This window comes from Lacerta agilis, chromosome 10 (genome assembly GCF_009819535.1).
Source record: "Lacerta agilis isolate rLacAgi1 chromosome 10, rLacAgi1.pri, whole genome shotgun sequence".
In the NCBI taxonomy this organism is placed as follows: Eukaryota; Metazoa; Chordata; class Lepidosauria; order Squamata; family Lacertidae; genus Lacerta; species Lacerta agilis.
The window spans coordinates 19,700,098-19,714,024 of record NC_046321.1 but is presented as its reverse complement, the minus strand read 5'-3'; the positions used below and the strand labels follow the sequence as shown (position 1 = coordinate 19,714,024).

General features: G+C 44.6%; 1 protein-coding gene across 1 annotated transcript in view; it reads left to right on the top strand.

Annotated features, from left to right (window-relative positions):
- The window catches only part of PTN (pleiotrophin), an 89,016-nt gene extending 79,890 nt beyond the window's left edge, over positions 1–9,126 (top strand). Inside the window, exon 5 of the mRNA XM_033162274.1 lies at positions 8,485–9,126. Within this exon, the coding sequence (XP_033018165.1) occupies positions 8,485–8,537 (53 nt within the window). The 3' untranslated portion in view covers positions 8,538–9,126. The remainder of the gene's footprint in view (positions 1–8,484) is intronic.
- Positions 9,127–13,927: the final 4,801 nt, after the last annotated feature.

Below are 13,927 nucleotides of genomic sequence, written 5' to 3'. Positions count from 1 at the left end.
TGAAGAGCATTGTCTAAGCTAATTGAATATATGCAGGGAGCCTTTCTTGGGGGGGGGGGGGCTTCAACAGTATCAAGCACACACATACATGTGACACCCTGAAGTGATACGGTTCAGGAAGAGTTACAGGTAGGTAGCCGTGTTGGTCTGCCATAGTCGAAACAAAATAAAAACATTTCTTCCAGTAGCACCTTAGAGACCAACTAAGTTTGTTCTTGGCATGCACACGAAAGCTCATACCAAGAACAAACTTAGTTGGCCTCTAAGGTACTACTGGAAGGAATTTTATTAGTTTGGTTCAGGAAGAGTTTAGGACGCTTTTTGTGCTGCTTGCGTGAACTAGCAATGCATATATATATTTCTTTACATCTTCCTTCAGTGGCATATTTTGGCATTCAGCAGTGCCCATCACCAGCAAGAGTGCCTGGAGCTATTATGCTTATTGTGATAAAAAGATCCAGCTTAAGCAAATGTTTATTCTCGTTACTATTCTAAATGGGTAAATCATTGCCTTCCTTCCTGTCTGGCTTTGACACCCCCTTCTCCTTCCTTCCTTCCTTCCTTCCTTCCTTCCTTCCTTCCTTGTAGTTAATTCCACCCTTCCTTCTTGTCTCCTTCACTCCATCCTTTGTCCTCTGTAAGCACCTCACAGGAATTTTCAAGAGGCAATTCTCACACCTGTGGAATAATAAAAGCAAAGCTGCACCACCAGTTTAAAACACAGATCCTATCAGTAGGTTAATGCAGCTGGCATGACAAAAAACAGCAACACAGTCATACTGCCCTTTTATAAAAGGAAGCAAGCAAGCCTTCTTCGAGACTTTAGCAAATCACTATCAATTTCTTTTCAATTTCTTTCCAGCCTTTTTTTAACCTTTGGAAAGCAGTTACTATGCTTCCAAACTGTTGTGGTGCTCACCCATCTTTCTGTTATGTCAACATGTATTTATTTACTTATAAGTTCTATATACCAGACCCCCCAAGTGTCCCTATTTTCCAGGGACATCCCTGATTTGGAGAAGCTGTCCTTGTTTCTGATTTGATCCTGGAATGTCCTGCTTTTTCTTAAAGGTAAAGGGACCCCTGACCATTAGGTCCAGTCATGTCCGACTCTGGGGTTGTGGTGCTCATCTCGCTTTATTGGCCGAGGGAGCTGGCGTACAGCTTCTGGGTCATGTGGCCAGCATGACTAAGCCGCTTCTGGTGAACCAGAGCAGCACACAGAATCACCATTTACCATCCCGCCGGAGCGGGACCTATTTATCTACTTGCACTTTGACATGCTTTCGAACTGCTAGGTGGGCAGGAGCTGGGACCGAGCAACGGGAGCTCACCCCATCGCGGGGATTCGAAACGCCAACCTTCTGATCAGCAAGCCCTAGGCTCTGGAGAAATGTTGGAGGGTATGGAGTTTAGACTAATGTTGAAGCTCTGATGGTGACCCCATTGGCAATGCAATCAGATTTTCAAGCTGCAGAAGGATATTCAGAAAGAACGAGAAGGTGAAAGAAGCTTGAAATTGTTAGGAAACTTTGGGAAAGGGGACATGTTCAATCTGCAGAGAATATCTAACGGGTTGTCTTCATCTGGAAGAACTGTCTATATTCAGTTGTGGCAGTTATGATTTGTTGTTATATTTATATAGAAATGAAATGAGAAGGAGCTTGAATTCTAGGACAGAACTTTATGTGACAAGAAATGCCGGGTCGCTGCTGAAAATGGCAGCCAGGTGCTGTTTTCTTTCTTCCCGTCTATGAGGCAGCTGACAACTTACCCCATGTCTTGGTATCGTTTTGATGAGTATTTTATTTTCTACCACCCATAGTGTGAAGCACATCAGACCACAAAGTAACAAGGAACGAGCTCTGCCTCCAAGCTATTGCTGCCTTAAGCTCCTTTGAGAGGAAGAGTGGGTTGTAAATTTAATAAAATAATTTAGGAGGAGAAAGAGGAGGTTTAACTGTGCTTCAACAACAGCAAAAAGATGGTACTTTTCATTGCCTCACAGGCCTCACTACTTGCAAAACCTATGGAACGGATAAACACACAAAGGTGTAGGAAAATGCAGAGCAGTGTGCAACACAGAAAAGAGATGTATAAAGAGCAACTTGAGGTTTTGTGGGGACTGTGAAGAGGTGTAGTTTGGATCTAGTGTAGATCTTGATCTTTCTGTAAAGGATACCTGTTTGGTGTATCCTGCTTGTATTATGCTCATGGCCCAGAATTTAAGATTTTCAGCATTATTCTTGTAGGCTGTGAATTGAAGAGATGTGGGTCAAGTGGACATCCAACAGGGGAGGCTTTTCCCCATTTCATTTGTCAGCATGCTGCACATGCAAAGTTTCTGCCTGCCATACATCTGCTAAAGGCATAGCAGCCATATCAGAGAAAAGTTGGCAACCTGCCCATCACCGTGAAATTGGGGGGGGGGGGTTCCTTGCCCAGCAGATCTCATTGTGAAGGAATATTTCGAGATTTTTCATCATTCTTGTGAAACCAGAGAGCCTGAGATCCCTTGAGCAAAGCCACAAGAGTTAAGTGACTGCTTCATGTTTATAGCGCCAACTGAAGCACTTAGAGTTTATAAATGTCGGTGATACAAAGAGACCTGTCATAGTCATATGCCAAGATCCAGGGGTCAAACAATTCAACATGCCAACATGCAAACATTCAACATGCCAACACTAGGCTCAGTTCACAAACCTGTTAAGCAAGAAATCTTGGGAATGAATTCCCCAATCCTGACGAAACCTTTACATAGGAATAAGCCCCGTGGATTTTGTTGGGTCTAGGTGTGATGGATTAGTAATTTGATAGCAATGCTCAGCAGTGCTGAATAGCTGCAGGCGGCCCTTTCTAAGCCATCACCTTTGCTTTATGTATATAAACCTTTACTACAAAAGCAGCAGGGGGAAGGCAATTATGTTGAAGAGATAGTGCCCAAGGACTAGAAGCAACCCACAATTTAAAGCCACAAATGGGAAACAAGAGTCGAAGCACAACCTTTATTTCTCGCAATTTATTTTTCTCAGTAAGAGGAGGGGCTGGCTCAATTTTAACAACTGTGAGTTGTTGTAGCATCCTAAAAAGCCATGGAAGCCATACAAATGATGCTGGATCACGGCTCCAACCTGCCGAAGCAAACATACGTTTTGAGAAATCAACGCACTTGTAGAGGAATTTAAATTCCCGCACAATAAGCCCTGCAAACTTGATTCATTGGACTGTTCTGATTTTGTTATCTTCCATTAAGGAGTCAATATGAATGGCTCCGCATTCAGAATAGCTGCTTATACTGTGATACAAACTGCATGCAATCATCCTGAATTTAGACATCAACTGTTGTCAGGAGCCGGAGTCAGGAGTAGGTTAGTGATAAAACACCTGGTGCCAGTGAAGTTAACTCTTTATTCAAAGAAACCAAAACAGTGCAGGCCTAATGATCGCAGCAACTCTTCCCAGTAGGTCTTGCCCCAATGAGGGAGGTATGAGGAGGACTGATGGTCCTGCCTTCCCACTGGTTCCTGCCCCAGAAACCTAACATTCCTTCATCTTGTCTTTGTTTTCTCTTCCCTCTTCATTTCCCTGTGTGTTCTGGGAGACCAGGAGGAAGGGGAGCTGGTTACAGCAGGAGGGAGAGACTCCCTGGCTTCTTCACCAGCCTGATTCATCTCTGCCTCTTGGTCTCCCTCTGCCTCTGCCTCTGAGTCTGGACTGCTCTCTGCCCCAGTCTCTTCCTGCTCACTAAACCCTGTTGCCTCTTCCGCTCCAGACACCTTCCTCCTCCTCCCAGTCTGCCCCCTCTTCTCCCTCTGACCACTTATGCCTGTCCCACCACCAATCCCCTGGCACTGAGCTTTCTTCCCATGGGGGTTCCTTTGGGGGGTTTCCCAGTTGGTGCCTCCCACCACTCTCTGCATCCCGCCAGTCCATGACAACTGTGTAGCCCAGACTGGAACAGCATTCTTCCAAAACTGAAATGGATGCTAATTAGATTGGTCTGTGGCTGATCAAGAGAAAATCATGGGATGGTGGATTGTGTCCTAAACCAGAGATACCAGTAGATGGCTTCCATCTTGCATAAGGTATGCTTTTTAAGTTTAACTAGAACCCCTAGCTAGTGTAAAATTGAACAAAAGAACCGTGCAGTTGTCTAATTTGGCCACAAGTTTTCTAATTTGGTCCTGGGAGAGAAGAACTTCCTGGGGAGCAGTAGGTGGGTGGAGAGTTAGAAGGAACAGCCAGGTCGTGGCTGCTGCCCCCACTGCCTCCTGCTGCAAACATCTTAGTTTGCCCAGTGTTAGAACTAGTCCTAATTTCAGATCACTCAGTGTAGGCCTGCCACTTCCCATGATATGATTTTCCAAATTATGTAATTAATTTATTTAACAAGGTTTATATACTGCTTAATAACTAAGTTGTTTACCATCATCATCAACATTTTATTCGACCATCAGTCAGAAAACAAGGATTTATCCATACAAAAATTAAAACGGCTAAGCAAAGTTGTTTACAAAAAGTAGGTATAAATGCATTAAAATTAGCAATAAAAATACTGTAGTACTTAAAAACAGCAGACGCTATAAAATCAAAATGAGATAATATCAATGGATTATTTAAAAACAACCACCATGAATGTTTCTAAAAATAAGTAATGAAATCCCAACTCTACAATGCTACAATTCTATGATCCTTATAACATGTTTGGATCTGCTTGCCTCAGTAAATCTCTCGGTAGCTTGGCCTCCATCATCTGCCATCTCTCTGTCTTTGCCTCTCTTCTGAAAGAAAGAAAGAAAAATCTCTACCCTTAGCAGACAGGGGGGAAATACAGCCAGCATGTGGGGCAGAGAAAACGGACTGGGGGTGGGAAGCAGGGTCAAATAAGTTTTTCAGGGAAGTTAACCCAGTTTCCGCAGTAAATAAGGAAGGAAAGCTGGGAGGTGTCTTGGTGTCTCTGTGTTTATAGATGTATGTGTAAAAACCTTTCTCTTGCTTTCCACTGAGCCGTGACCTGGTTTCTCCAGGAGCTGCCTGCTATTTTCAGTTTGTTCTAAGCTAGACCCTGAGACAATACTTCGCATGCCAAGTAGAGCTGGCACTTGTGATCAGAACGCCTCTGCCTGAACCAGAGACTATTCCTCATCACTCCTCCCTTGCTTCTGAGCCCCTGTATATTATTTTAAAAAATTATCTTAAGAAGCATTCTCCTATGTATTGAAGTGGCATTACATATATGCAGTGGGAGTAGACCACTGTGGTCCTCTAGGTATGCTGTGGACTACATTTCCCATCAGCCTCAGTCAGCATGCCCAATGGTAAAGGATGATGGGAGTAATAGTCCACAACATGGGTGGTCCATCACCGTGGCTACCTCTGGAGTACATCATTGCGTTCTTGCAGGGGCAGCACATCCCGTTACGCCGCCTGAGGTGAAACAGGAAAGTGCCACCCTACTCTGCTGCCACCTCCTGCAGAAGCCTCCCTTACCCAGGTTGTGTGGCAGTGGCAGGTTCCAGTCAGATCTCACAAGATTTCAGCAAGATCTCATGAGATCTCGCCAACATTCCTCAGCTGAAAATAGGGACATTCTATCCTACATCAGTATCGCTGCTTTAAAGGGACGGGCACCCCTTTTGCCCATCATTAGCCATGAGAAAGGAATGTGCTTGCTTTGAGATGATGCAATCGTAGCTGTGATTCTAAGGAGGGGCATTAAGGTGGACTGGGTGCTTAATGATATCCAGAACATTAAAAAGCATCCAGTATGACAAAGGTACTTTGGGATCAATAAGTGACCATTGGTATTGTTAAACGGTTGATGATGACTGAACAATCGAAAATGTTCAGATCAGTGTTTGGTCAAGATGAACAAAAAGAGCCAGAGGATGAAGAAGAGGAATATGAGGTGGGAATGAGGAATACACAGAAGCTTCAGACCAAATTGATGAAAAGTTGGGAGGACTGGATCACGGAATCACTAAATTGAAGGAAGCAGATTGTGATGTGGAAATGGAAACAACCTCCGTACAAGTATTTGGAGGAGGAGAAGGAGGAGGAGGAGGAGGAGGAGATAAAATCACAGAGGCTGCTTTGGAGAACCATCTAGATTCTGATGAAGTTGAGAGGAAAAAGGCTTTGGGAATGGAGTCCTGGCCTTTCTTTACCTCTAGCAGAGAGAAAGTACTCTGCATACGATCTGGAGCACAGCAAATCTTCTCTCCCTATGAGACCGTTGTGGAAGCTGAAGATCCCCACCTTACAACAGCTGTCTACAGAATCTCCTTCTCTGGGTCTTTCCCAAGCAATCTGAGACTGCACTGACACACTTGTCTCTGCTCCTCCCTCTTCAAATCTCTTCTTGTCCTGGGAGACCAGGTGGGAGGGGAGCTGGTCACAGCAGGAAAGGGAGACAACCCGGCTTCTTCACCAGCCTGACTCATCTCCATCTCTTGGCCTCTGCCCTTTCCTGCTGCAACTTTTGATTCTGGACTTCTCTTTGCCAGACTCTCCCTTCTCAACAAACCCTGTTACCTCTTCAGCTTCTGACAGCTCCTTCTCCCAGACATCTGCCTCTGACCACTTATCGTTGTCTCACCACCACTCCCCAGGCTCTGAAACTTCTTCCCTTGGTGGTTCCCTAGCTGGTGCCTCCCGCCATTCCTCTGTGTCCAGTCAATCCATGACATCAGGTCTCATTATGTTTAGGAACGCTTACTTTCATGACGTGTATGCGGAAGATTGCATCCTGGAGCTTCGCCCTCTGTATAAGGTTACTCAGAAGTAAGTCCCACTTGATCCCAGGTCAGTGTTTGTGTGCAGTAGGACTCTTGGCATATTTACTTCTCATATTTACATAATTTCATTGAGCGCTGCGAGAGCAACTACTTCACCTCCCCTAAGAAACCTAGCCCTTCACAACCCTATCCTATTAATAACTTACTCTTGCTTTCAATCTTAAACATGTCTACTTGGAAGTAAGCTCTGCCTTGTTCAATGGAATTTACTGGCATGAAGGAACAGAGTGAAGTCAACAAAGGCTGCCTGCCTTGCCTGGTGAAGGGATCGAAGGAGGCAGCGAGACACAGAGGCATAACTGGGCAACCGCCCTTCCTTCCCTGGCTGAGAGGAGCCATGCAGGCAGGAAGCTCAATGGGTAGAGTCCTCCGCTGCCTTCCAGCATGTGCCTGGCAATGAAAGTGAAAAGCAAGTCCTCCAGGAAGGAGGTGTGAGGGCTCTGACAGGGTCCTACAGTCCACCCACCTTCTTGAAAGACCTACATTGGTTCCCAGTACGTTTCTGAGCCCAATTCAAAGTGTTGGTGCTGACCTTTAAAGCCCTAAACGGCCTCAGTCCTGTATACCTGAAGGAGCGTCTCCACCCCCATCGTTCAGCCCGGACACTGAGATCCAACGCCGAGGGCCTTCTGGCGGTTCCCTCACTGCGAGAAGCAAAGCTACAGGGAACCAGGCAGAGGGCCTTCTCGGTAGTGGCACCCGCCCTGTGGAACGTCCTCCCATCAGAGGTCAAAGAGATAAGCAACTATTTGACATTCAGAAAATACCTGAAGGCAGCCCTGTTTAGGGAAGTTTTTAATCTGCGACATTTTAATGTATTTTAATATTTGTTGGATGCCGCCCAGAGTAGCTTGGGGGACCTAGCCAGATGGGTGGGGTACAAATAATAATAATAATAATAATAATAATAATAATAATAATAATAATAATAGGGACAAATTTTCCCTGGTCATTTGGGGGTAGGATAAAACCCATCAGGCTGGCAGCTGCCATTTTTCATTCCCCCCCCTTTTCATTTGTGACCATTGCCTCTGCATCCTAGAATCCCTTGGAACGAGACATTCTGGGAAATATAAAATGGTAGGACCAGCACTTCTGGTAAGTGTTAGCCACCAGAAAAAGAAGGTGTGCTTTAGTAACCAGCAGGGCTGTGCACTGGTTCCGGATGACTCTTGGATCCTGCAACTCCTCAGGCTAATTTGAGTCAACTGGGATTTTGCTGGAGCTGGTTAAGGCAGCCCTAGATTTTCCCAGGGTCAGAACAGGTCCAAGATGAGTCCGCCTTTGTGCTTTTCTTTCTCCTGCCTCCTCCTGACCCAAATTGAAGATTCTGCAAGGCTTCCAGTTCAATTCAGGTTGGATCAGGGCCCACTGTAAATGTTTGGGAAGAAACATTTCTTCTTTCTTTGACTTTGGCTGTGTTTCTGATCATTTCTGTCACCAGGATTTTAGAGGCACTTGCAGATGGCCCCCGAACCTGGAGGAAACAAGGCATGCAAAATGAGCATCCTCTTAGGCTACCTCTGATCTTCTGGGATGCTTTTGTCCAAAAGTGAGCAATGGGTTACCACTGTTAGGGCAGCGATTCCTCTGCTTAGTCCTGGGGCCCTAGCAAATGCCCAGCTATGGCACCTTGTGGAGTTGTTTCTGATGCTCTTGTAACACTAATTTTTTCTTGTGTCAACAGAGCCCAAGAAAAAGAAAAAAGAAGGCAAGAAACAGGAGAAGACACTGGAATAGTGAAGATGTGCTGGGCTATGCAGGAAAGGGACTTCCTCGAATGTAATCGGTTAACAAGTTTCATTGACACCTAGGCGTTTTATCCAGAAGTTATTTATAGCTTAATTGTACAATAGGAAGAAATAAACGTATCAATTCACCCTCTTTATTCTTCTTCTTTTTTATTTTTTACTTTAGTGTTTTAAGTGTATAACCTTAACCGCATTTGTAGAAGTCTTCAATAAAAAAGGCAGTGATGTCATTTAGTACCTGATTTACTATTGTATATTGGAAAGTATAGATTCATCCCACCCCACCCCCCTTCCTCCTTTGGAGTCCAATCTTCTTAGGCCTGACTCTGCATGCTAAGGGCAGGACTTATGACCCACATGGAAATCCCACAGGACGTGTTCTATCGAGGTTCCATGATGTCAGAATGGTCTGTCCGTATGCTGCGCAGACTGGCCGTCTTATGATGTGTAAAACAGACTTTTTACGTTTTATAACAGCAAGAGTGGGTCTCTGTCCCCAGATTGTACCTGCCCTGAAATAACTAACTTGGTTGTAATTTACACCTTTTAATAAAACAACTTAAGGCTCTAGTCCATAATGATTTCATAATGTGTTTCCTGAAAATGTTTCCCCTCCCATGATTGATTGATTGAATGAATGAATGAACAGGGGGTAAGTATGAAAATATGCTTCCACGGCAGGCTTCACTTTCTGCCACCACGAGCTGAATGCTAAAAGAGCTAAGAAGGTCTTCCTCACCTGAAAATAGTCTGTTTATACCCCACCCATCTGGCTGGGTTGACAGTGGGTCAGTGCTGATGTTGTCCATCTTTGTCCTTAAGCAATATCTGCACCCAAATCCCTATGCCAGTCTTCCCTGACTTGCAGCCCTCCAGATGTTTTGGACTACAAGTCCCATCATCTCTAGGCAGCATGGCGAATGGTCAAGAACGATGGAAGATATAGATAGCAGCATCTGGAAAACACCTGGTTGGGGAAGGCTTCTCTATGCAAAGCAATCTCCAGGACTTAAAAGGCATAGACACATTGCTTTGCTGCTTTTGGCCAAAAGTCCATCGAGCCCACTTCACTGTCTCTGTTAGTGGTCAGCTAGCTACTACCTGGGAGCTCACAAGCAGGGCATGATGGGGGCAATTATCCCTTGTGTGACACGGCATGGCTTCCCTCTTGTTGAAAGTAAATCTTGCCACAACTTCTCTGTGCTATATTGACTTACGTAAACCTGTCAGTTTCCTTCTATTGAAATATTGATGATGGCTGGCATTTCAGAACAAAACAACAGAGTTCCACATAAGCAGACCTACCTTGCATGAAAAAAAGTTCAGTGGATCTTTTTCCCCTGCTCTGCCACCGGAGTCTTTGAGCGTGTTTCTGGATGACGCTTTCAAAGGAGGTTGTCTCTCCTGTCAGATATTGAGTGTTCTGATGGTAGAGGGGACACCTTTGTCCTTGATAGTTACCCCAAAAATACCCTCAAAGGTTCTTAAGATAAGAATGCACAAATGTCCACAATCCTTCTAGCTCAGTATATATTTCTTTGAAGCCTTTTTAACCTTACCTTTCAGCCACAAAGGGCTCTCATAGCAGCTAAGGAAGATCAGTGATAAGACAGCCCTTTAGCTTGGGTTTACAAACTAAGAGGCACATGGCACAAAAGGAAAAGGGATTGAGAGGGATGAAGAAAAAAAGAAGAAAATTCAGGCACCAGTTCTTACTTATGCTAGTTATTGGAACAGACAGCTGCTATGGAAGACTGTTCAAGGAGAGGAAGAGACAAAAGTTGCTGTTCTCTCAGCAGAGCTGATTCTGTGGCCCAGCTTCCCTTCTCTCCCTCATCTTGCTCCATGGTCAAGCAATTGCCATCTTCAACCATATGACAGCAATACTCAGTTCATGTTGCCAGTCCCCAGGACCTGGTAAGTAATGGCACATTGTCTCTGAATATAGAGCTATTGTGGAAAGTTGTTCTGGTGGATATTGCATCTGTGTCATTCTTAGTTTTCTCACAGAGTGCTAGTAGCCACCCCAAAATGTTGCAAACACCACAAGCATGAGTTTTCCTCCTGCACCCACAGCCTGGTTACAAAAGGCTTTCTTCACTTTCCATAAACATAAGCAGGGCCGGCCCAGAAGATTTTGCCGCCTGAAGCAAAATGGAAAGTGCCACCTCTTGGTGCCAGTGCTGCCTCCTTTGAAGCGTCCAGCCACGTCCTCTTCCCTTGCAACAATACCTTGCTTAGGCTCTGGTGGTGGCCCTGAGTTTTCAAATGTGCATTTATAAATGGGTGTTTTCATTATTTTTCCAGCCTGCTTCACATTCCGTACTTACAAGTATCATTCTAAGGCAAATTTCCTCAACCTGCTGCCTTGGCCGATGTTGCTGGATTGCAACTCCCATCACCATTGAACTATGTCTCTTCTGGCTGGGGCTGATGGGAGTTGTAGTCCATTGGGTGGGGGGAGCATCGGGTGGAGGAGACTTGTTCCAGATACTCATGCCATCAAATATATTGCAGTTTGCTCCTGCGACGACCCAAAACAAATCGATGCCAGTGCATAATTTCAACAGCTTTTAGTGTTTGTTGATGCTCTGTGAGTGCCCCAATGCTACTGGGCTTGGGCTCATGCTTAGACCGCAGATAAATCTTTTAAGTGGCTGTCAAGGTGTGTTTCTGTTTACAAAAGCAACTCCCAGGGACGTTTTGACATTACACAGGGCAAGCAAGCTGAGACTTTCACCACATCAATAAGCCTTTGTCCCAAAGGTTATTTGTGCCTCACATTGTTCAGTCTATAAGAAACAAATCCTCTAACTTTAGCTTCATTGACACAATCCTGTTATAAGCACTGAGAACCACCCAACACACACAAACACACACACACACACACACACCGGAGAGCATACAGTACTGTACACAACTTCTGGGGAAAGATGATTTAACACAATCTAGAGAAAGCTTTGCAAGGTAATTGGTTTGAGAACAACACATGTCTCTGGTGAGTCCCCCATAATATGGAAGATCTCATTGCATTGCATTGCAATGCAATCTCTGTGGCCACCATTTTTTTTTTTCAGGGAAAGGGCAGTGGTGGAGGAAAGCAGTTTCTATTTATATGTATAAGATGTTTGGTTTCCTGGCTGACCCAAGTCATTTTGATGGCCCAAAGAGCTGTAATGTGTGATCTAAGGGTCAAATGAAATGTGATACTTAGTGACACTTAAAAAAAAAATGCAAATAGCATCTACCTGGGGTGGGAACAATCACTGAGATTGCAGCAGGTGTTGGGGGAGGGGAGAGACCTCCCATCCTGCGGTCCTAATGAAAACCATTGCTCTTTGTATTGGGAGGAAAACTTCCATTAGTGCCAGTGGCAGCTTCCCTCCCAAAGCAAATAGCAGCTTTGGATGAGTGATTTTATACCCTGGTTGCAGCAGGACAGAAAAGCGTTAACCACCTCTCTGCTGTAATCCCAGCAATTACTGTCTCTTCTCCAGGAAGAACTATTTGCATTTAAAACCAAAATGAAATGGTTATATTAAATCAAAATATTGATTTACTTAGCATGGCTACTCTGGCCCTAAGGGGTGTGACCCAAAATCCCTTGCAGTGTTTCCAGGTCACAGCTTTTGGGGCCAAACTAGTTATGCTAGTAAATTCATTTCTTTTTTTTCTTTTTTCTTTTTTTTAATTTATTTATTGACTATCACATACATTGATACATTATACAATTACATTTATAATTTATAATTCATTTCTTGATATAATGTTACCAGGACTTTTTTATTCCAGCCAGAACTCATCAGAACTCAGTTCTGGCACCTGTCAGGTGGGCAGCATTGCCATTGTAAGAGAACAAGAGAGGTGTTTATGGCGAGTTCCAGCACCTCTTTTTTCTAGAAAAATAGCACTGAATGTAACCATATTGCTTTCCCAGAATCCCTTGCAGTGTTTTCAGAAAGGCTCCGCCCTAGGACTTTTTCCAAACATGTGGATCTGTTCTCATATTTGGACTCTGAGAAGTCAAGTTGCAATGAATGTGTGGAAGGGGAATGTCTGCTCATTTCTGCTCCCCACCCTGGTGCATACATGTGATTGTCTGTACAGAGCCTTTTTCGGGCATTAGCACCCTGTGTGCATGGCTAATGCACTGAGAGAGAGAAAGAGGACTCTGCCCTTTGTTTCCAAACACAATTATCATGCATTGCCCAGTTCCACTCTTATGGCCTTCCAAGGAGGGAACCATCCATCTGTACTCGTGTAGGTTCTTTCATGTGATCAGGAGCCACAACCCTCAGCACTCCCATTTATTTACTTGTTGGATTTACATCCCACCTTTCCTCCAAGAAACTCAAGGTAGAACACACAGTTGTCTTTCTCCACATTTTATCTTCACAACAGCCCTGTGAGGTAGGTTGGGCTGAGAGTGAGCAACTGGCCAAGGGTCACCCAGTGAACTTTGTGACTGAACGGGGATTTGAACACTCTAAGCATTATACCACTCACTGGCTCTCAAACTCCAACAGCCTTTGCTTAACTCACTTGTCATAATATATATTTCTGAACTGTAGGAGAGCAAATTTATTGACTGTCTCTGCAGAGACTTTGTTGTTGTTCAGTCGTTCAGTCGTGTCCAACTCTTTGTGACCCCATGGACCAGAGCACACCAGGCACGCCTATCTTTCACTGTCTCCCACAGTTTGGCCAGACTCATGCTAGTCGCTTCGAGAACACTGTCCAACCATCTCATCCTCTGTCGTCCCCTTCTCCTTGTGCCCTCCATCTTTCCCAACATCAGGGTCTTTTCTAGGGAGTCTTCTCTTCTCATGAGGTGGTCTGCAGAGACTACAGAGTCTTAAACATCTTCCATATATCAATAGACATACATAATTTTACTAATAAAGGAACACACAGAATGGTCTGTTTGCAGAGATGGAGAGGGCGAGAAGAAAGAGCCCTGTCCCAAAGGCAGCTGCTGGCAGATGTGCAACTAGATCCTATGTATGCATTCATTCAGAAGCAATTCTGCCATAGGTCCAAACTAGATTTGATATCAAATGTGTCTTTGCATTTGCATTTAGTATGCACATTTTAAATACACAAGTAGGTAGGTAGGTAAGCAACCACTGTGTGTGTGTGTGCTGGTGATTATTGGCATCTCAGTGCTTAGTAATGGGTGGGCAGAGTGGAGGTTTAACCCTTTCCTCCCTGCTGAAATCCTGGGGAAAAAATCTCCTCTGTAGATGCTATTTGCATTGGGACAGAATCTCCCATTGGCACCTATGGGAGCTTTCCTCTCAAGACAAACAGCAGATTTGGAACAGCAGTTTTCTGTGAGGTTCTCAGCAGGGTTGGAAACAGTTGAACTTTACCTCCCTG